This window comes from Megascapheus bottae, chromosome 3 (genome assembly GCF_031878675.1).
Source record: "Megascapheus bottae isolate mThoBot1 chromosome 3, mThoBot2.hap1, whole genome shotgun sequence".
Classification (NCBI taxonomy): Eukaryota; Metazoa; Chordata; class Mammalia; order Rodentia; family Geomyidae; genus Megascapheus; species Megascapheus bottae.
In genome coordinates this window covers 34,479,397-34,503,195 of record NC_143511.1, presented here as the reverse complement: position 1 = coordinate 34,503,195, position 23,799 = coordinate 34,479,397, and the positions used below count along the sequence as shown (strand labels likewise).

Genomic DNA, 23,799 nt, shown 5'->3' with positions numbered 1-23,799 from the left:
AAGGAGGTTCCAAGGTAGGACCACAGCCCTGCCTCTCATGTCCTTCTCGGAGAAAGCCTGGGAAGGGGGAGAAGCTAGGCACAGGTAATCACATATACTCAGACTGCTTTTCCATTCCTCACCTGCATGAGGGGATTAAGACCACCTATCCTTCAGGTGGGAGAGCCTAGATTACAGTGCCCACCTCAGGGACTGTCACACACTGTGGCCCTTCCAAGAAGCTTACAACTGGACTTGGCCTCCCCTGTGGGCTGGTGGCAGAAGTAGAAGCTTCCATTATCAGGCCCACGGCAGGCAGCATAAGCTGACCCTAGGTCCTAAGAGTCAGCTCAGAAAGAGGAGAAGACAAAGTTGGAAATGCATTAATATTACAGCCTGCAACTCCCTATTTCATACTTCACTGAGGAAAACCCGTGTTTAGAGCCAGTTTCAAAAAAGAGAACACAAGGACTAATTGGATTGTGTCTTCAGAGAGCCCCCGGCACCTGCCTTAGAACCACGAAATTCCATTGTGAACCCTTGCCTCTGAATAAACGAGGGTCGGCACTGTGTGCAAATGAGCACCTCAGCTGTGGCCCAGGCTTATGAAGCAAGTGTGGACCAGGCCATGGGGCCACACACAGGACGAGGGGTTGCACTAGCTACTGTTGAAGATCATTTTCTGAGGTGAACCTGGTGTTTCTCTTTTTGCTCAGATTCACTTTAGAGAGGGGGTTCATGCTGCCCAACTGTACTCTGAAGCTAATGGGCAAATTGGTTCTTTTCTCTGGTGTACTTGCCAAGATGAAGAGGTACAATCACCAGCAGTGCTGCCACAAATGCACCCAGAAAGGGCTGCCAGCTGGGCCCTGGGGAGCTGCCAGCCTAGCAGCCATGTGTCCCTTAGCAGGCTATATTCACACAGGAAATGGGGACAGGTGCACTAAGTGAGGTCTCACCAGGGACTCTGTGGATGATGAAGGTTCTGACTCAGGAGCAAGTGCTCTCTCAGCAATATGGCCTGCAGGAGACTGTGTGGAGAAGGACTCCTTCTACAGTCAGCATAGGCCTTCAAGGCTCCTGTCCACTGCTACTATCTATGCCCACCTTCCACCAGCCTACTGCAAGCTACCACACTGCTGACTCCAGGTGGCATGGGCATTGTAGCCCTGGCTGGAGGCTGTGAGAAGAATCCTTTCCTGCCCCCCCCCACCCCACTGTAAGGAGCAGCCATTAACATAGCCAGGCTGTGCTCCTATGGTGATAGAAAAAGCAAAGAGTCAAGGACTAAGGTACACCACTCACCCGGACATACAACCCTCAGCCTCTTGTTTCCTCTACATCCTTCAGGCCATAACAACCAATTCGATTGCTTAAGGAAAATTCATTCGCATACATCAGTGAGATGGGAGACAAGCTGCTGACCCAAACTAAGGCCAGCACATCACTGTGTCTGGAGGAAGAGCTGGGACCCTGTAGGAAGACAAGTTGCCTTCACCACTCCTAACTCCATTGGCTCCACATGTGTGCTGCTGACTCAATAACAGGTGAACATTCATATTTATAGACAGATGCAGAGCAGCGCCTAACAGATAGCAATGTCTTACCAAGCCTTGCCTTTCAAACCATAGCATGCCTCCTTCTCCTCCCTGTATCCCGCCCCCCATGTGCACAGGAGCATTCCACAGCCTCCTCTGTACTACTAACAAAACACAATGAGTAAACCCCTATGGCTCATATCTGAGAGCTGAATCTCAGAGAGCGCCCTTCCAGGCTTCCCCTGAGCTCTGGCTGGCCCAGGGCAGATTCAAACTGGGGGCGAATGTAGGTGGCCTCTCTTCTATTCTGGGTCCTGATCAGCAGCCTTTAGGAGGGTGAGTTCTGGCCTGGAACAGTCTCATGCTCTGGGCCTCTTTGGTGGCCCTGACTCCCCATTATGGAGTGAAGCATCATGGGCAGGATCTGTGTCATCTAGTGACCTGTTCCAACAACTAGTATAAAGCAAGCAGATATTTCAAGTCTCTGCTAGTATGATGGTGGGCCTGGGAAATGTGTCGAGAGCCAGGGAACAGTGGCAAGTGCTGTTCCCAATTACCTTCAGCCAAAGTCTGAGGGACCTGCTCTGGTATGCTGTCTGAGGAAGTAAGCAGGCCTTGTCAAGGCCTGGGCTGCCATGCAGGGCCTTGGTGAAGAATATCAAGCTTTGAGTTCTAGTTTCAGAAGCCCAGAATCCCTAGTTCTGGATCAGAGCTAAGAACTGAGAGTGCCACTGCCTACAGATGAGACTCAGACAACTGTGGAAAGGGCCAATTGTGTCTGCACTGCAGGACTCTGGTCTCTGCTGGGGCAGTGCAAAAGCACTATGGACAGCAGCAGAAGAACAGGCACAACAGAGCTTGTTCCAATAAAATCTTACTAACAAGAAAATGCAGGGCCTGGATTTGGCTTGCTCCTGACCCAGACCAAACCATTAAGGTACGGATCAGGTGACAAGGCAGTCAGGACAAAGGTTCAGGTTGCAGACATGGGTCACGAAATTAACTTCAGTAAGCAGCCCAGCAGCACCCTCTGTCTGCTGTCATTGCAGGCTGCTTCCCAGCCAGGAAGGCACAGTGCCCACACCAACCCCATCCCTGCCCTGCTTGCACATTCCACTGCTCTCTGCGCAACCTTCAGCCAACCACAGGGAATGGTGGGAGAATCTCACTCTCAAAGAATCCCCTTCCTCCTCTGGAGGAGATGCAGCCTGGAAAGGACACAGGGGTAGGGCATCCCTCCCTGCCACCTTAACTACATGCCAAGCACCTGGTGGAGACTGCTTGCAGCCTAGCACTCAACTCAGTCCTGCGCTGCTCAGAGCAGCTTACATTACCTTAATCTAGCTCTGGCCTTCCACAGGGTCCTCTAAGGCCAGGTTCTTGCCAAAGGGCAGAGCTCAAAATGGCCAGGACCAGAAGTTATCTTGAGGCTGTCACTGAGGGGGATCTAATGGCATTTCCCAGCAGAGATGAGACATCTGTCTATCTTCTACAGGTCATCCCTACAGAAAAAAAGACCTGTCTCATGTCCCAAACACACCTTCTGAATGTCCTGCCAACATTCATGTCAGTGCCAGAGCTGTTTCTAATTAGCTGCTTTGCTTATGAAACCAATGACTTTGGTAAGAAACATGAAGGGTTCCAATGCCCACCCCACCCCCCACCAAATTCCCAACCAATGTTTAAAGAATCACTAGTTACACCAAGGAAACAGCTTTCTTCTGTTCAGAACTCAGCATCATTAGTGGCATATGCATGGTGCTGCTGTCTTCCCGGTGGTCATAGAATGTGCCTCCACAGAAGAGATGGGTCCAGCTACAAGCCTTCCAGTGTCCTGTACCCACAGATCCACATGCTGACAGATGCAAACACCACACAGCATTTTCCATCTCCCCTCTATCTCATGCTGAAGCCATTATTATGTATACAACTATGTGTACAAACCAGCAAAGAATTAAGGGGGTTCTGAAGTAATAGGGCAGAGATCCACTTGGTAGCCATATCAGATCTCCGGTGGTGAGTGCCATCAGCCCAGAGACAAATAACAGAACATCAGAATATCAGATCATCACCTGAGAGGCTCAACCATGTCTGATCAAGCAGGCTACACATCTGAAGAAAGCTCAATCGTCCTTACATGAGTCCAGAAACATCAGTGACCAGCTGGGTCACACTTAGAGTGCCTGGTCACAATGAAATATAAAAGGGCATGGAAAATAAGATCAGCCAAGACCAACTGAAAATTAGCAAAAGTTAGAATTGGCAAATGGATTAAAGGGATTTTAAAGTCCCTAATATAAACCACATGTGGTGGCCACGCCTATATAATCCTAGCACTACTTGAGGTTGAGGCAGGAGACAAGTTTGAGACGAGCTTGAGCTATGTGTAAACCATCTATACATAAAAAGAAACAAACAAATCTAAAATAGCTACTTGGGGAGTCTTCTATTTTCAAAAGTCCAAAAGAAACATGGAAGGAAAAAAGAAAAGACTCCACACAAGGTTCCTGGGGCCCCTGGAGGCCTTCCAAATAACAATGTCCATAGTTCTAAGAAATGCCAAAAGTCTGATGCACAAGCAACACGATGAAAAATACATGATACATGTAGTCAAATTGCTCAAGATCACACACATTCCAAAAATGCAGTCAGAGAAAACAGACACATCACATGCACACGGGGGGGGGGGGGGGGGAGAGGGAGAGAGAGGGAGAGGGAGAGGGAGAGAGAGAGAGAGAGAGAGAGAGAGAGAGAGAGAGAGAGAGAGAGAGAGAGAGAGAGAGAGAGAGAGAGAGAGAGAGAGAGAGAGAGAACGCACAACAGCATATTTGTTACTGGGAACAATAGGAGTGGGAAGTCAGTGGAACAACTGCTATGAAATTCTGAAATAAAAAACTGACCAGGAAGCAAGGAGTAGACTCTAGCTAGACTGACAAAGAAAAGAATCAAGTTACTGAAATAAGAAATGAAAAAAATAGGGCTGGGAGTTTGGCCTAGTGGTTGAGTGCTTGCCTAGCATGCACAAAGATCTGGGTTCAATTCCTTGGTACCACATACATAGGAAAAAGCCGGAAGTGGTGCTGTGGCTCAAGTGGTAGAGTTCTAGCCTTGAGAAAATCCAAGGATAGTACTCAGGCCCTGAACTTAAGCCTAGGACTGGCAAAAAAAAAAAAAAAAAAGGAAAAAGAAAAAAATATCCCTATAGAAAGAGAATTACAAGAGAATTACTATGTGCTGGGCACCTATGGCTCATGCTTATGGTTATAATCCTAACTACTCAGGACCCTGAGAGCCTCAAATCACGGTTCAAAGCCAGCATGGGTAAGAAAGTCTGTGAGTCTCTTATCTTCAAGTGGTAAAACACTAGCCAAGCTGAAGAGCTCAGGTACAGCACCCAGCCAGGCTCAGAGTTCAAGCCCCATGATGAACAATAAAAGAGAGAGAGAGGAAGAGAATATGTGACCAGAAAACATACATGAAATGGACAAATTGCTAGGAGCATGATACAGATTATATCAGCAATCTAAAATTTCCCACCAAAACCAAAGCAGAAAACAAACAAAAGAAGCTGATGGGATAGCTGTTCCAATAAACATTTAAGGAACTGACAGCAGTGTTTCTCAAACCCATCTAGGGGGATTATTTCCTAACTTATTCTAGAAAGCCAACATTCCCAATTCCAAAAGCAGATAAGGCATCATATAAAGAGAGAACTAAGGCAAGTAACTGACACAAACGGACATACACCTTGACCAGGCAGAACTGACACCAGGAATGCAAGGGTAGTTTGATGTATGAAAATGTTAATGTAATACAATACACTACTAATCAGTTAATATAATTCACTACAGAGTGAAGAAAAAGATGCATGTAATCTCAGTTACAGCAGAAAAGGCATGTTTTTTGTTTGTTTTTGTTGGTTGTGGGGCTTGAACTCTGGGGGAAGTGCCTGAGCTCTTCAGCTCAAGGCTAGTGCTCTAGCACTAGAGGCACAGTGCCATTTCTGGTTTTCCTGTGGTTAATTAGAGACAAGAGTCTCAGTGCCCAGGCTGGCTTTGAACTGCCATTCTTAGATCTCAGCCTCCTGAGTAGCTAGAATTACAGGTGTGAGCCACGGCACCCAGCTCCAACAGTATTTTAAAGATTCCTTTTCCTCAAATCTTTGCCAGTATTTGCTTGTTTGGGGATGGTTGTTCTTTAACTGGGGCAAGATTGAATCTCAGTGTAATTCTGACTTGTATTTCCCTCATGGCTCAATATGTCTTATTTTTTATATATTATTGGAAATTTGTTATTTCACTTGAAAAATGACTATGCAGCTCAGTTATCCATTTATGGACTATATTCTTTGTTCTTATTTGATTTTTTTGAGTTATTTATATATTCTAGGCATTAATGCTCTGTTGGATGAATATCTAGCAAAGATTTACAGAACTAGATTCTAGAATTGTATTCTAAGTGCGACTGAGAAGCAACAACTGAATTTCATATGGGTGGCAAGTAGTTTCCCTAAGAGAGAAGGGGGTAGGGCCAAAGCCAAGAGGGTCCCAGAACCTTGGGGTATGGAGCAGCTTGCAAGTGACACAAAATGCAGACTATAGCAGAACTGTGGCCAGGTTCCAGGGCGAGCTGCCCACACTAGCACAGACCTTATAGCTGGCTCTACCTCAGTGAACTCTGTCTAGTGTTCCACTGTCTATAAACCCCGCTCCTCCTAGCCTGCCAGCTTCACTCTGAGCCTCCAAAGCTTCATGGAACTTTAATGCTAATGGTGCCTGAGGCTGACCTTCCAGCCCAGCACAACCTTTAAATAGAGACCATGTGTTTCAGTTTAATTTGAGAGAATGCATGACCTGATCCCAGGAAGCTTACCTAATTCCACAAAGTACTTGCTGTCTAATTCAGCAAGTACCGACTGAGTGCATCTTCTAGGCCTTATTCTTAGGGAACAGGGGAGTTCTGTGGCTGCCACCTCAGAGCAGTCATCTGCTGGAGGAGAGCTGGGTAACTGCTTCCCTTCCCACCCCCACTCCCTGCATATGCTAATTCATGTGTCTGCTGCCAGGCACTAGAGCAAGAGCGTGCTATTCATGTGCATATACCAGGCTATCTCCTCATTCACTCAACATATTCAATACTTCCTCTGTGCCAAAAGCATAGTCAGGGGAGATGGTCAGTGGTCCAAAGCCTAGAGTGCTCTCCACTTGAGTAGATTCCCTCATGGGGCTCTCTGGAGCACTGGCAGCAGCTGGATCACAAAGCCCTGTGTTTCTAGGTTAGAAGGAAAGCATAAATGCCACAGGATTAGAATAAACACTTTGGCAGTGCCAGCTTCCTTCATGATAGAGGCGGTGGATGTTGAGACTCCATAGGAAGCAACAGGGGCTGGGCAGGAAGGCAACAGGCATGAATGAGAACCCACAGGCGAGATTTGGCTGTCAAGAAAGGAGGTTCTTCAAGCTCCTCCACTGAAGAGGAACCACAGCTGGCCCTTTCCCTGAGACAACTCCAAGGGAGTTGAAAACAGGGGATGAGGAACCCATGTGCTTTGGCAGCACACTGACCCAGCAAGAAACCAGTAGCTGGGAAAAGTGGGGCAGAGGGGTCCTGCACAGGTGGCCATATTTACATCACAGGGAGGCACCCTGTACCTTTAAGAACTAAGTCAAAACTTTCCCTGTACAGAATTACTGCCTCCTTCTTTTCATTTTGATGAAACTGGGATTTGGACTTGGCTTTGTGCTTCCTAGTTAGGCATCTACCACTTGAGTCAAATTCCCAGTCCTTTTCTCTCCAGTTATTTTTGATACAGGGTCTCACATTTTTGCCCAGGCCAGCATGTAACATTTTGCTACAGCAAAGCTTTTTGCTAAGAACCATTTTGCTATAGCATGACTTCTCTGAGGTGGCAGCCACAGAATTCCCTGTTCCTGAAGAATGAGGCCTAGAAGATGCACTCAGTCGGTACTTGCTGAATTAGACAGCTTTACCTGGAGAACCAGAGGTGCCAGGGCAAGCCAGCTTCCACCCAAGCCAACTCAGGATGATGCCCATCTCAGTTTCCTACCCCTGCTTGGAGAGGAGCCTCAGTACCTGGTAAATACTTACAGCAAGATGGGAGAAGAGAAATAGGACCAAGTGAAAGCAAAGCCTGCACGCTGCCAGGGCCCATCTGAGGACCAGGCCATGGGGTAGCCCGCTGGTGGCAGGATGCCACCATCCTAAGACTTTAGACCTTTCCCCAGACCAGTTCAGGACATATCCATAGACTGAAGTATCTGGCAGCAGGACCCACTACCAGTGGTTGCCAGCAACAAAGAGCCAGTGCCATTCTGCTCCATCCTCCTCACTCAGCGCTGGTGTGAAGGTCTGCTTGGTCAGGAAGCACACAGTTCCTGACTCCTACTAGGAAACCTAGACTCCAAGAGGCCAGTGGAACACCAGGGATCACATGTGGCCCCTCCTCGCACACAGCTGGTCCTCAGAGTCTAGGCCTTTGTCATGTGGAACATGGGGTCTTGTCTGGTTCATAGATGATCACCCTGGGAATCTATGAAACACTCGCTACTGGTCAAGTGTGGCGATAGTCCCAACATGTAGTCACTACCATATCCATTGCAGAGATAGAAGGGAAGGGCAGGCAGTGGAGAGTCCCACTCTGGCCAGGCCCTTTCTTCAACAGACTGGCACAGAACTCCCTGGTGTCAAGGGCCAGATGAGGAGAAACCATCAGGGGGAAATGGAAATCAGGGAAAATGACTGCTTAATTATACCAAGCTGTGAGGCCACAATGCCGCTTAAATCAGAAAATAAATTCTCACTCTCACTCCCTGAAGTATATAAAACATTCGAGGATTTTTTGTAGTTGTAATCAAAAATCTCATTTTTACAGCCAGCGCTGGCCACATCTAATTAGGGTGAGGTATGTTAATGACACAAGTGTGGCCCAGGACATCTTTTGGTGTGATATTAATTGAATTTAAAGAAGAAAGCATGAACTGTACTTATGCTTTCTAATTAGTGTGGGTTTGTTAATTAATAACAGAAAGTCAAATTGCCTTTGTCCTGTCATCTGCAATTAGCTAATGATATTTAAATTCTCTTTCTCCTCCTAGAGAACTCACTTTGAGTGAGAAGACAGCAGGCAAGTGAGCCATGGGTGCCCTGCATGAAGCCTGTCTGAGCCCCTTCCCAGGCCTGAGCTGCCCTTGGCCAGTGAGCCCACTCTACAGTGCCCCTGCCCCATGGGAGGGAGGGCTCAGAGGCAGACTGGAGGGCACTAGCCCTCCCAAGCATGACTTGTTCTACATGTATTTTGCCCCTTCTGTCTCTGCTTCCAACACCATGAGATGAAAGCTGCTCTGATGGGGAAAATCAGCAGCAGCAGACCAGGGAGGGCAGGAAGGGAAGGAAGATCTCACCCCAGCATGGTTCTGGGGAAGAGATACAGGCTATTCTGTATATCAATTACCTTGGTAGTCCAGGTAATACAGGATTATCTGCTTTGTGTGGCCTAACTAAGGGAACCAAAATTGAAAAACTCAAATTAGAATTTCAGTTTGGCATTTGGACTACATGTAACCCATAAGACATTGCACGAAGCTCAACCTTCCACAGGATGGTGCTGCCTAGTCCTGGGTCTCATCAACAAGCTAGGTGGGGTCAGTCCTGCAGGTGAGGAGTCAAGATTCAGCCAATGCCAACAACTAAATAAGGGCAGGGTCCCACTTAAGCACAGACTTGCTAGGGCTGCAAGGCCTCATATAAGGTCAGGGAGAGGACTTGCTTGGCCAGCAAAGACATCCTGAGAGTGGTAACATTGGCAGGAGGACAGGTGTTAACACACAGTATCCTTGGGTCTAGGGCACTGCCATTTCTTTTTTTTTTCATATATATATATATATATATATATATATGTTTTTTTTTTTTTTTTGCCAGTCGTGGGCTTGAGCTCAGGGCTTGAGCACTGCCCTTGGACTTTCTCAAGGCTAGAGCTCTACCACTTGAGCCTCAGCACCACTTCTGGCTTTTTGCTATGTATGTGGGGTACCGAGGAATCGAACCCGGGTCTTCGTGCATGCTAGGCAAGCACTCTACCACTAGGCCAAACTCCCGGCCCCTCATATATTTTTTTATTGTAATTAATAGAAGGGTTACATTATATTTACCAGATAGAAGGTGCATTACTTCACATACATTGATACCCTTTCTCATGTCTGGTCCCTATTTCTCTCCCCCCCCCCACCGCCCCTCATCGTTTTCCTCCCTTCCCTATTCGACTTCAAATAACCAAATATGCATATATACAATATATTAGAAAACTAGGTGAAATATTGTAACAATATGAGATAACTAAGGGACAGCAAAAGAGATGAGAGATAACATAGTATATTAAGGACAACAATCACTCACTACATGGCTTTTGTTTCTATGTCCTGGAGGTCCTTTCATTTAGCGTCATTCTATATGGCCTTATGTATCTAGGTTTTGTTCTATTGTAAATCTCTGCTGGGAGATCCCAAAGTTTCTACTGATTATGATAAATGAGGGAAACCATTGAGCCTATGTTCCTTTGAGTCTGGCTTACTTCACTTAATATGATTTTTTCTAAGTCTTTCCATTTCCTTACAAATGGGGCGATGTCATTCTTTCTGACAATAGCATAGAATCCCATTGTGTATAAATACCACATCTTTGTTGATTCACTCATCAACTGAGGGGCATCTGGGTTGGTTCCATATCTTTGCAATGGTAAATAGGCACTGCCATTTCTGATTATCCTTTTAACTTGGAAAGAGAAGACAGAAATGAAATTAACAACATGAAGTAAGCTAAAGACTGGGCAATCACAGGTGCAGATTAGAAACCTGCCAAAGAGATGGCTATGGCTAAGCCTCAAACAAGCCTGGAGAAGACGTGCCAGAGGGGCCAGTGTCTAGTCCGTAAGCCTTAGTGGCGTAGCCATATCAGCTCAGGGGCTGTCCCTGTGAAACCTGTTCGTCTCCATTTCCACAGGTTGGGTAGGCAAACACATTCATGACAAGGCTTCTGCTGGAAGGCTGTGCTGTTAGGCCTAGAAGTAGGGGCCTGCTTGGCTAACTATAGAACCACCTACAGAAGTAAAAGTCACAACGCTGCCAGGCTCCAAAATTCTGTCAATTGTTGTTTGGGAGCCAGGGATTCCAAACAAGGAACAGAGATGGGGAGAACCAGCCAAACTTGCAGCTGTATCTCGCCAGGTACATCATATAGTCCCCATGATAAGGTGCAGGGGGCTGCCCAGGTGCAGGGGGCTGCCCGGTATCCAACCTAACCAAAGCTCAAGACCAGCTCCTGTCCCCCCATAGAAAGAACCCAGGACTAGCAGTTTCCCCCAACATGGCCACACGAAAGCAGGGGAGTGGTAGGGGTCAGGATCAAGGTATCCAAGCTTCTATGGAAAATGGGATTGCAAAGTCAAGGACAGCTGAGGGTAACTGGCAAGTTGCTCAGCCATAAAGCCATGGGCCTGGCATGTGCTTCACTCAACTCATTTCTAATTCCTCTTGGCCTCATGAACATTATGAAAACAAGGCCCTCGGGCACGTTTCAATTCAGGTCAACACCAAGGAAGCCATGCATGTTGACACACAGAACATCAGCATCTCCTGGGGCTCTGCAAATGGATGCACCATCCTTAGAGAAAAATCCCTCAACCCCAGCTTCCTCATAGTTACCATGAAATAGAGCCTTATCTGAAAGAGCCAAAAACCAAGAGGGTGAGGCACGTAAGTCAATCTCCTGGACAGGCTGAGCCATCTGCTACACTTACTAGCTGCCTCGTGCCCAGCACTGTGTGGATGAAATAAGGGGCATTACACTCCGCATCATACACAATCCCTTTGCTCACTGCAGGCAGACAAACCTGGATCTTCCTAGGCTTCTGTCCAGACTGGCCTCTCAGGTCATGGTGCTGACCGTCCTGGATGATTGCTAGAAGCTGAACCTCAGGCCTCCCATGAAATAACAGTTGTGACAGGTGCCCTTGAACTGCATCAGTAATAAAAGCTCCCTGCAGAAAACGCAGAGAGCAAACAAGTGCTCCTACTACCTAAAGATAAACCTGATCAGCCTGGAGTGACAGCGCACATGCATAAACATGATTACATTGGAGTACACACTGTCCTATAGCTGGTTCTACTGCAGCATCCCAGGGTCACCTTCCCCCTCCCATCATCTCACCAGTCAGTACCACCATGCTTCTGTTCTGTACCTAAAGGGAAGTGTCTGAGTGTGGTCAACAAGCAGTACTGCCCAGCTTGCCTCAAGTTCACACCTTCAACTACTGCCAGATCCCAAGCCCCTCCACAGCAGTGCCTCCGTTCTGCCACCTCTGCCCCCTCATCCCTTGGAAAAAATAGGACATGTGGCGACACTATGCTGACACCCAGCTGCCCTGCTGTCCTACCTATTGTCCCTCCCCAAAGCCTCCTGGAAGGGCCCCTCAGCATCTCTGCCAACTGTAGGAACAGCAAATCCTCCCGGGATTGAGCTTGCTGCTCTGCTTCTGCTATTCTCCTGGCCCTCAGAGCTGACTTCTGGTCTGACTCCAAACCAATAAATTGGACTGGCATGCCCTTGGCCCCACTGACTAGGACCAGAGAGAAGATGCCTACTCTAGACCCAAAGGTGCAGGGTCACTGTCAGGAGCTCCTAGCAGGGCAATTGTTCTGCTACACAGACTAGATGCCTACCTACATGCAGGTGCACTCTGTAGAGGACTGACTTCTCCTAGATGTATGCTTCCTAGGAATGGAAGCACCACCACCAGGAGACTAAGAGCCTCTGGCCTAGTGGCCCAACACAAGGGCCAGTGAGCCCTAAGATGCCCATATCCTCCTCATTCATGCTGCCTACCCAGGCCAGAATGATGCTACCACCTCATTTCCCACCCCTCACTTTCATGCCGCCACCTTCCCTGCAATTGAGCCCAATCCCTATCACTCCTACTCCCAACCCAATGGTCTCCAGAATTCTCTAAGACCCTTTCAGTTCTAGTCTTGGAAACTACTGTCTCTCCCTCCCGCCTCTGCCTACTGAGCTCACTTGAGCCTCAGATCAAGACTCTTGTGAACTGGCACCAGGCACCTGTTCCTCCCTCTGTAGTACTGTTTCCACTACTACCACTGGACAACTTATACTGGACTCTGTTTATGCAGTTTGACTCCCAACATCACACACATTGATGAGACAGTGCTGTGTCCTAGTGGAAAGAAGAATGTCCTTCAGCACTTGGTAAAAACACAGCAAACAGCCAGCCCCTTTGTGTCTCCCATTTTACAGCAGGTCAGGGAAAACCAGTTTCCACAGCAAACCCTATGCCCTTTCCACATCATATAGTCCTACAACAGAAAAGCTCTGCTTGTAGGACAAGTCCTGCAGAGATAGGACTGGATTTTTTTTTTTTTTTTTGCTAGTCCTAGGGCTTGAACTCAGGGCCTGGCCACTGTCCCTGAGCTTCTTTTGCTCAAGGTTAGCACCCTAGCACCACTTCTGGCTTTTTCTGTTTACGTGGTACTGAGGAATCATGCATGTTAGGCAAGCACTCTATCACTAAGCCACATTCCCAGCCCAGGACTCCAGAGAGCCTAAACCTTAGGCTGCATTTTGCCACTAGTGACAAGCAAGCTATGTCATGACTTACTGTGTCAGCTCTCTGTTTCTGGGCTCCAAGCTCCTCTAGGGCCTGTGACAGCTGAGCCTATAAGACAAAAAGGCAAAGGTCAGAGGTAGAATCAACCTACGTGTCTTCCCTGGCTGCAGAAAGGGACAGTATGCCCTAACCCCTTCCATGACCTAACTCCTCCCATTTGAGCCAATGTAGCAGCTACCAGTCAGCCAGGGCCAAGATGTCACTCCAAAGGGCTGGGCTGTTTAAAGAAGGTACCTGATCCAGTAGCCAGCAACCACTCCAAGTCCAATTTGAGCCCTGGGCCTGGTCTCAGGCTGAAACAGAAAGGTCCTCAAGGAGGGACTTGCAGTACTTCTGATAATCAAGGAACTGCCCCCTTCTCCCTGACAAGTTCACATTCTTGGAAAAGTTGACTAGGGAGGCCATGTTGACACAGGCCAAGCCCCGACAAGAAATCTCAGGCTCCTCTGCTCTTAGTGCAGACAGGCAAGAGAGGCCCCTGACCATGGGAACTAAAGGAGACCACACTGGGCTGGAGCATAGCAGTCTCTCACTGGTGAAGAGTTCCTATAAGCACATCTGGGCTGTAATCCCGGGGACAGAGGGATAAAACATTACAGACACAGGACTCACTACCTCAGAATCCCTGTGGGAATTCCTAAAGGCCACCACTGACATTGCATAGAGCTGTGTCAAGGTGGGTGACTCCTCACTGGTCAGACCATCAAGCCAGGATGTACTCCTAGTGACAACAGATGCTAGCCATTATAGGTTCACCTGCAGAAAACATCCATCAGTCTCAGATCATGTCACAGGCTGTCCATTCCCTCCCTGGCAAGCTCATGGCTCAAACAGAGCTGCCTGTCCACACAGCAGTGGGACCCAGCCTACCCAGGGTGGCAGACTCCTGCTGCTAGCAGCTCCATAAGAGATGTGAAACATGTCCCTTCTTCGTGTCCTGCAAAGCTGACCTTTGGAAGACAGCACCATTTGGATCTCCCTCCTCCTCGTAGAGACTGCAGAGATTCTCCTGGGGCGCTATACCTCCAAAATTCCTGGGAGGGAGCTTTCTTACTAATCTTTCTTTAGAAAGAAGAAACTGAGGCTAAGTCTTAATTAGACCCGCCAGCAGTCAGTAACAAACGCAAAATTTAAACCCAGACCTGCCCTGACTTAGGCCTCTGTGTTCAGCTTACTGTGTCACTGACAGACCTACAAGGGCCCAAGTCCCCCCTGCCTCTATGGGTTGGGGTAACATAGCTCCTCCAGTCTGCTCACCAAGGATGCTTTCACTGTCTCACATGCCATGCATGACAGATACCCACACCCTTCTACCTGATTTACCATAAGGACACTAAGTATCTTCTAAGCAATATGAAAAAAGGGCTACACAAAAAAGCAGGCAAAGATGCAAACAGACGTCTCCCAAAAAAGAAAATGCAAACAGCCAGCAAACACACAGAAAGGTAATTAACATGGCTGGTAATTAGGAAAATGCAAATCAGGACCAACAGTAAAATGCCATTTTGCAACCATTTGGTTGGTAAAAATTAGGAACTCTGGCAATACTATGAATTGGAAAGGATGTAAATCATGAGTCTTGTCCATGCTGACAGCAGGAGTGAAACTAGAAAACCATTTTTTTCCCCCTTAAACGTTAATGTCTGTAATCCCACCTCTAGGAATGGACTCAGAAGCTATGAAACATACTCTGGTTGCCCCTGCCCCAGCCTGCCTGCTCCATCCTGACCCAACATTGGCTCTGCAGTTACCCAGGAACGTTCATTCCTAACTAGTGGAAGCTAGCAATCTCTACCAACTTCCAATGGCCATGCCTTGGCAGGAGAGTGGACAGTGGGACAGTGACATGTAGGATGTACCATGTAATGGCCCAGAGCTGGGTAGCTTCAGCCTTGAGCAACAGAACATATCCAGTGAGGGGGTGAGGTGCCAATGACAAAGGAGCTTGGGCCCATCCTTGCCATACCTGTGTCCTCACATGGGGATTTGTCAATAACCATAGCCACATCTGGATAGCAGGTCCCTTGAGGTTCCAGGCCTGAACAACTGGTCCACGGCTATCACTCTAACCAATTTGTATGGTCTGCCCAAGAATGCTCAGTCCTGGTTCTATCTGGGAGGCATGGCTTGTGTCAGTTACCATACGACTCCTCAGAAGGAAGACAGGGTAAAACCCCCCTCCCCAGTGATAGGACAACAGAAGTGATGACTTAGCAGTCATCAGAGGCCACAGTGGAAAGGCCCAGTGGCAGTGGGAGACTGGGTACTACTGATACCTTGCTCAGTGCAAAGTATCTTGTGGACCCTGTCATGGGACTGGGCCCTGTGTCTCTGCAGGGAGATAAAGAAACAGAGCTTGTTTTTATTCCACCTCCATCCCAATGCTGGGAACTGAATCCAGATACTTACTCACCACAGAAAAGTGCTCTAGTCACTGATCTACCATCCTAGCCTTCAGCTTTTCGTTGAAACAGAATATCACTATGTAGCTTAGGCTGGCCTCCAACCTCTGTTCCTCCCACCTCATCTTCCCAAGTGTTGGGGTTAAAGTATGAGCAACTGTGTGTGGCCCAGTCTATCTACTCTTGTCTTTGCCTTGAGATTTCCTGCAAGAGCCAGGCTATCTTCTTGGCCCTGGAAGCAGTTCCCTGTTTGCCCATAGCTGGCTCACACATCTCAACGAATCTCCACATGGAGGTCACATTCACATCCTACCCCTCATGCTGCACATCTTCCTAGCTCTCTTACCTGAGTGGCTGCTACAGTGAGGAAAAGAGGGCCCAGCCTTAAGGCCATGGCCAGAGAGGAAGAGGCCCCAGGGAGTATACTGGAGCACCATAGCTGGGCTGGAGCTGGAAGTGTGAAGAGGCACCAAAGAGGAAGTCAAGTAGTCTTTGGGCTCCAGAGCCAAGTCCTGACTAGGAGCAGAAAGGGCAGGATCACCTAGTCTCTGGTGAGGCTGTGAGTGTTGTCTGCAGAAAGCCAGCACCATGTCAAAGGCAGCCCCTGCAAAAACACAGGCGATATTGGCAGTGTGTCCTCCAGCAGGGCCTTGGGCCTGCATGTGATCAGACAAAAGCCCTGGACACGTAGACGCTGCACCAAGACCTTGGCAGGGCTATTTTTATCCTGAAGTGTGAAGTGGCAGCTTGGTGATCTAGCACCCCTGCCAGTGCACAGCGAGCCCAGGATATGGCAGGAGGAGCTGTAGGCAGGCACAGGCTGGTAAGAAAGCCATAAAGACCTGGAAGGCACTAGTGGCAGCTTATGCCACACTATAAGACAGTCTGGCAAGGGGGACCCTCAAAGTGGAGGACAAGCCCCACTATGAGGCTGGGCCCTTCAAGGTCACAGTTAACACTGAAGAGGAGACTTGCAACCCTGCAGCCTATCTCCTTCATCTAACATACCTGGATTTGTAACAACGTGACAAAAAGAAGGTGGCAAAGTCAGCCAAGAGAGAAGTCTCCTTAGGCATCTGAGCACTGGAGGCTCCAGGACAATGGCCTTGGGAGTGTGGGCACAGAGGCAGAACCATTTCTGGTGGACAGTGCCTGGAACACCTTTAGCCCCTGCTGGCCATAGAGTGATCTGACCTGCAAGCAGGCAGTGGATGCAGCCTTGTGCAAAGCTGGAGCTCCAAGGGCCATGTGGAGTCTATAGGGAGCCTCCAGTTTATACACACTGGATTGGAGATGCTGAGTGAGGGCCCCCCTGCCCCCCAGCTCTTGCTCCAACCAGTCCTGCTGAGACTCAATTTAAAGCTACATGACCAGAGTGTAAATCCCAGTGTCTCCACCTATCAGCTGTATGATCTTCAACCAATGACAATCTGAGCACTTAAAAGTATTTCCTTTATCTACAAAATGGGCTCATATACCATCTATCTCCCAAGACTGTTGTGAGAAACTAGAGGAAGACATGTGAAGAACTTGGCCTGGCAACACATAGCAGCCAGTGAGTGCTGTTTCCCACAGGTGGCATGGAGGATCCCCCTTGCTCTGTAGGGCAGTACTAGCACCACACAGAAAGACCATCTTGCTGGCCATGGGGGTCACTGGGTCTCCACGAGGCATGGAGCCTTCCACTTCACACTGAGGATGTGAGCCATCTCTAAGCTCACACATGGAGGCGGCCCTGACCTCTGTGTTTTGGACTTCTCTTCCACTCAGCCTTGTGCCCACTTCTCCAGAATTTCTAGGTTTCAGTGTGAGGCATGCTGTTTTGCCCAGTGCCACCTTTTCAAGTTCTTCACACAGGAGAGCAGTAGGCACCCACATCTATGAATGAATAAAGAACTAAGAGCAGACTGTGCCATCTGAGCCCCACAGAAGTAGAGAGGAAAAGAGGAGATGGAAAGGTCTAGTTTTTCTAAGCTGAAGTAAAAATTTTTTAGATCTATTGCAATGTGAAATTAGGGTTTTCCACACACCACCATGCAGCCAGCAGCACTGTAATTGGTTTTAATTAAATAAACTGGAAACAAATCAGGCCGATGTGTGGAATCAAGGTGCCATGCGCTCATATTTATAGCTCCATTGACAGGATTCGAGACATCTGCTATGAACTCCCTCAGCCGCTTTATTAAATGGAATAAATAAAATCTGTGCAAAATGGCACAGACCTCACCAGAGATGGGCCACTGGGATTCTTCCAGCACGATCTCCAGTTTGTTTTACTGAAATGCTTTTGCTGCAGTCAAAGCAGACGGAAGAAAGTAAACAGGGAGACAAGATGACACTTGGAAGGAACAGGAATTCCAACTTGCTACAGCCAGCCCTGCAGCCCGTGCCTGCCCAGCCATGAGCCTGCTCCCAGGGCGCTCCCACTGCACACATGCTCACAGGAGAAGCCTGCCTATCTGAGGAGGAAGAAGGGAGGTGCTGAGGGTGAAGGACAGTGGAGAGAGAACAGAAGAAAGCAATCTGGAAACAGAAAGGGAGAACAGACAGAAGGAAAGGGAAGAAGACTAGAAACAAAAAAATGGGAAATAGGTGAGGTGGGAGGCAAAGAGAGCACTGGGAAGCAGCACCCACTCCCCTAGGGAACACAAGTCCCACAGGGCAAGCAGTGTTTATCCTCAAGGGTCCTGGAGCTCTCCTTCTAGACCAGGAATGAGGGAATACCCAGCCCCAGTCATGATGGCCCACAAAATCATTTGGTATGTGACAGGACAGACACATATGCTTTTCACTGGCTTCTTGTGGCTGTCTGCCTATATTGATAAACATATGATGTTATAAATATGCAGCCTTTGGCAGAAAAGAAGTGTCAGTGAGCCAGCTACACAGCCCACCATGCATGGTGGAACATCTCCCCCAACACATCTCACCTTACTACCCTTGGCCTCTCTAATACACAGCAGGAGCTGCTGTTAGCTGCATGGTGCTCATATCTTGGTCATGAGAGATGCTCACTTGTCTTGGAATCACTAAAGAATCCTTTCTTTCTTTCTTTCTTTCTTTCTTTCTTTCTTTCTTTCTTTCTTTCTTTCTTTCTTTCTTTCTTTCTTTCTTTCTTTCTTTCGCCAGTCCTAGGCCTTGAACTCAGGGCCTGAGCCCTGTCCTTGGGCTTTCTTAAGGCTAGAGCTTTACCACTTGAGCCACAGCACCATTTCAAGCTTTTTTCTATATATGTGGCACCGAGGAATCAAACCCGGGTCTTTGTGCATGCTAGGCAAGCACTCTACCACTAGGCCAAACTCCAGGCCCCACTAAAGAACCTTTAAGAAGGACTCCTAGCTGCTCAGGAGGCTGAGATCTGAGGATAGCGCTTCAAAGCCAGCCAGGGAACTAAAGGACCGGAGACTCTTCTCTCCAATTAACTACTAGAAAATGGGAAGTGGAGCTGTGGCTCAAGGGGTAGGGTGATAGCCTTGGGCTGAAGAGCTCAGGGTCAACACCCAGTGCCCAGATCCAACCAAAAAAAAAAAAAAAAAAAAAAAAAAGGACTTGCATTACTGTGTCAATACAAGATGCTCAACTAACAAACTCCTGGCAGGCAGCATGAAGTAGCTTTTAAAGCTCTCCAAGTGTGCACAGTTAAGAGAGAATCTAATATGTGAAACGTTACTGTTTAATAAGCAATGGTAAGCCCACTGCCAAAGCCTCCCAGGGCTCTGGCCCTGAGCCTGCAGCCCAGGCCAATATGCAGCCACTGTGGACTGTGGGACACAGTAGGGGCTAGGCCTCTGCAGGGCAGCTTGGACCAACTCCTGCCTAAGAGTACGCTCTGAGCAGTCTGCTTGAACAGGACCCATGCCCTCCCACTATTTCTGTGTTCCTAGGCCAGGCCAGCTACAAGGCAGTCCTTGTGCCCAGGATAAGAAGTAGGGTCTCTACACTGGGTAGCTCCCAGGGTTGAGTCAACATGTTCACCTAAGGGGGAAATACAGGGAGGACACCAAGGAAGGAGCAGGAAAGCCTGGCAGTTGGGGGTAGTGATGGGCCTGATAGAGTGCTATCCTGGGATTCCTCTGGCCTCATCAGGGTCCCAAGGCCCCACATTGGCCCCCCCCAGATGGTTCCACCCTGCCAGCCTCCCTAAGCCTACACCAGAGGCAGTGCATTCCCCCTCTGCCCCTGTACTCCCATGCCTGGCTCCACTTCCACCCACCCCTCACTGAAAAGCACTCCCTAGGCTTCTGACTCTGTAGATACTGGGTCAGGGAAAGTAGAACAAGGAGGAAGGAGAAGAGGAAAAGGACATCCTTCTCTTCAGTATAGGCCCAAGACAGGGTTGAAGATAAGGAAGGAAAGGTCCTTGGAGATGAGCAAGAGAGTCAAGGAAGAGGAACAACTCTATCTCCTTCATACTACCTTCACGGCAGAACCCTCTCCAGCTGTGGGACTCTCATCCTCACCCAAAGCCAAGCCTTCACAGGACTTGGCTGCTCCTAGAACCAGGCTGGCCTTCCCTGCACTCAAGAGCAAATTGTGGGTATTTCTGCTGCCACCTGGTGGAAGCAGGAGGTCCACAGCTTTCTACCCTGAAAGGATCCAGGCTAATGGTCCGGATTCCTTCCAGTCTGGTGGAGTCCCACTGCTACTCCACTGCTAAGGCTGAGGCTGCCACCCTGAGCTTTATATACTTCCTCCCAGGCAGTAGCGCACAGAGTGGAAGGCTCCCATTGAAGCCTTCCACCCTCCCAGCCACCCAAGAGTTAAGAACTCTCAGGCCCACCCTGAAGGGGATGAGGCAGCAGACCACTGTGTGAGCATGAGGACACAGGTGATGACTGGCAGACAGGCCAGGAGGGCAGCAGTACCTCAGTCCCCACCCCACATCTACACTGGCCCCATGTAGCCCAGAGTGACTGGAGAAAACAGCAAGCACGGTGATGGCAACCTACATTGTAGGTACTGGCTGGGCCCCTGACCTTCATTGAAGGAAACAGACAAGAAAGGGAGCAACCTGGAGTCTTCATGTCCTACCACCAAGCGGGGGATCCTGACACACCCCTCAGCAACAGGGTGGTGGTAGAGTCCCTGTGCAGCAAATATATTCTAATTGAGTTCTGATTACAGGGCAGACACCAGAACATAAGGCACTGGCTGTGCCCAAGCTGCCAGGCTCATTAGGGCCTGTGTAGAGGGCATATGGCCAGCACAGACGGGACCTCTGTGAAAAATGCCAGGGACTACACAAGGTGTCAGAGAGCCTTCCTCGCAAATCTCTCTTCATTAACATTTCATATGGAGCTAAATGTGTGGTAATAAAATGGCTATTAGCGTACTTATATTTATGATGATTTCGCTCACTGCAGCTGGAGTTAACCTTTCAGAGGGCCTGTGCACAGCAGTTCAAAGCAGGCCCTGGGGGTGTGGGGGGAGAGGTGCCCTCTCTGGAGCTGGACATTGATGAGAAGCAGGGGCTGCCGGTCAGCAAGGACCTCTGGGGTTCCCTTGCTCACAAGTTCATGCTGACAACAGTGCTGAGTGAGGGCTGCTCTCCAGGCAGAGGCACAGCATTGCACCAGGATGACCACTTGGCTCCCATGCAGCCTCAGTGTAAGCCAGAGGCAGAAAGGATGAGTGTAGCCCAGGTCCCCACTCTATCATGGTCACCACAGGCCAGACACTTTCCTAGGCATTCAGGGACATAGCCTAAGAACCAATGGCATGTAGTTCCTGGATTGCTCCCTCATCGGAATCCAGCCTCTCTCCACAACACAGCACCTGCTACCACACTAAGTAGTGCACGATTGTTTATCAAACATCTCCCTGACTGAGCTTGGCTCCAATGGGCAGAAGCTCTGCCAGACACTCCCTGGAAGGGGCTGGGTGGCATGTACTTACAATGCTGCCTGGGAATAATTGGTCATACGGTTCCTCTGGTTCCTCTCCTGAGGAACACAGGTTGTCTCTCCACATAGGACATAAGAGACCCCAAACTCTGGCTGAGTGGGAAGTGGAAAAGATAGCTGCCTGGATAGAATAACAGGCAATACTAGCATCTACTCAAAGAATACCAATACCACACAGAAGTTCTGTGGGTTATACATGGGCTGTAAAGCTGTGGACCCAGGGTACTGTGGCTGGACAGTAGAGCCTGCTGGTGTCTGACCATACCATACCATGTCCCTCAGCAGCCAGGGACTCAGATATGCCCCTGGGCCTCACCTTTCTAGTCAACAAAATTAAGACAGAGAAACTGTGCAAGCAGCATAGCCCAAACCCACTCTCCTGCCTTCAGGGTACAGTTAGTCTGATTGAACAATGGAAGTAACAAGCTCAGAGGTGAGCAGAGTAGGCACAAGCAGTGTCAGTACATGTGACTGTGGCCATTTCCTGGCAGCCAGGAAGCCCTGCTCTGTGCCCAGGATCCCACTACAATCTTTGCTCCCACAGAGGGGGAGAACAGGCTCCCGGCTCTCTATGCTGAGTAGTTTGAAGAAAGCCTGTGGGCCTCAGGCCCTAGCCTGCTCAGCTGATGAGTCAAAGCAGACCTGGGCCAGCCAGGGAGGAGCAGCATTAGGGACTCTAACCGGCTGTCCCCAGGACCCACCCTGAGCATAGCTGCAAATCGGGCTGTGAGGCCTAATGGACCTCAGGAACAAATCACACTCTTCTAAAACAGAACCTGCCCTCTGCTCTCATGACACTATAAGAAGGCACAGGTATCAGGGAGCACCCACAAGATGATCAGGAAAAAGAGAATGCAGGCTGCACTTACTTAGGGGACTGTAGAGCACCTGCACTCCTAAGACAGGGATAGGGCAGGAAGGACACACAGCAAGGAGAAACACATGCAGCAGCCCACCCCAAACCCCCACTCCAAGCCCCAGCAAAGCTGCCCATGAGCACTAAGGACCAGGCTCAGGGCCACCTCAAAGGCACCGGTGACAACTCCACCTGGAAGCCTTGGTTCACGAGACTCCCCATATCGCAGGCCTGCTGGCAGGGGTTGCCAGGGATCTTCTGACAGCCAGGTGATATTACAAGATTTGAAGTGGCCTGATGTGCTCTGCAAGAGCCCACCCTCCCTATAGCCCTGCAAGCAGACCCACCTCCATCTCTGTGCTGTGTGCATGCACCTTCTGCACCATGTCCTCGGCCTCTCGCAGGCGGCGAGTCAGCTGGGGCGAGTACTCAGCCTGGGTCAGCTCACTGTCATAGGATCCCAGGATAGCTCTCATGCCGTCGCGCTCCTGTGGGAGGAGAGTGAGGGTCAGGAGTGGAGTCAGAGGTAGGGTAGTGACGATGGAGATGATTTGGAGGAAGAAAGACAGGAGCCCAGGCTCCTGGGGCCTTTATGGAACTCAAGATTCAGGGCTGCATTTCCTACTAACAGTACCTGCGTCCAGAGTACCTACAGTGGAGGGCCAGGGTTCACTGCTCCCTGACTCTGTACCACTTGGTACAGAGCCCACCCTGGTCTCAGTACCCATCTTTGGCATGCCAGGTTAGACACCTCTGCAGACCAGGAGTCTAGAAGATAGGTCCCAGCTGAGCAGCGCTGCCACCACCAACTCACTGGGAAAAGACACTGCAGAGCTCAATGGCTATGAGAGGCCAGGGTTTACTACAAAACTATGGTCTCACTGAGCTCTCTGCCCTCTATCTGAACTAATGGATGATGACTCACTATGTCAGCTGGCATGTCTAGTACCCCAGCCTCCTCTCTTGGGACAAGATGGGGGTCATAGGTGTTCTAGGGATGACAGACTGCAGAGTAGGAGTAAATGTCACAGCAGAGGTTCCTGTTGTTCTGTGACCTACTAGAAATGTGGACTGCAGTGGCCTGGGAAGAGATGGCAGCTTCTTCCCAGCCAGCACTGAGTCATGATTGCCTCTGACCCTGGAGAGATCCTCCACATGGGTCTGAAGGGGAACCCCCTCTATAAGCCAGCAGGGAGGCCTGAGAAGATGGGCCCTGAGCTGCTCGGACACAGCATCACTGAGAAAGTTTTGTCTCTACAGGGCTGCTCCCTGCCGTGTGTGTGTGTGTGTGTGTGTGTGTGTGCGTGTGTGCGTGTGTGTGTGCGTGTGTGCGTGTGTGTGTGCGTGTGCCAGTCCTAGGGCTTGAACTTGGCCTAAACACTGTCCTTGGGCTTTCTAAAGGCTAGTACTCTACCACTTGAGCCACAGC

The 23,799-nt window shown here is 49.3% G+C and overlaps 1 protein-coding gene across 1 annotated transcript in view; it reads right to left on the bottom strand.

The window, feature by feature from the left end:
• Mad1l1 (mitotic arrest deficient 1 like 1) overlaps window positions 1-23,799 on the bottom strand; it is a 312,487-nt gene that overhangs the window by 117,062 nt on the left and 171,626 nt on the right. Inside the window, exons 12-13 of the mRNA XM_090329856.1 lie at window positions 22,718-22,858; window positions 13,201-13,257 (exon numbers count right to left, since the gene is read on the bottom strand). Of these exons, the coding sequence (XP_090185982.1) occupies window positions 13,201-13,257; window positions 22,718-22,858 (198 nt within the window). The remainder of the gene's footprint in view (window positions 1-13,200; window positions 13,258-22,717; window positions 22,859-23,799) is intronic.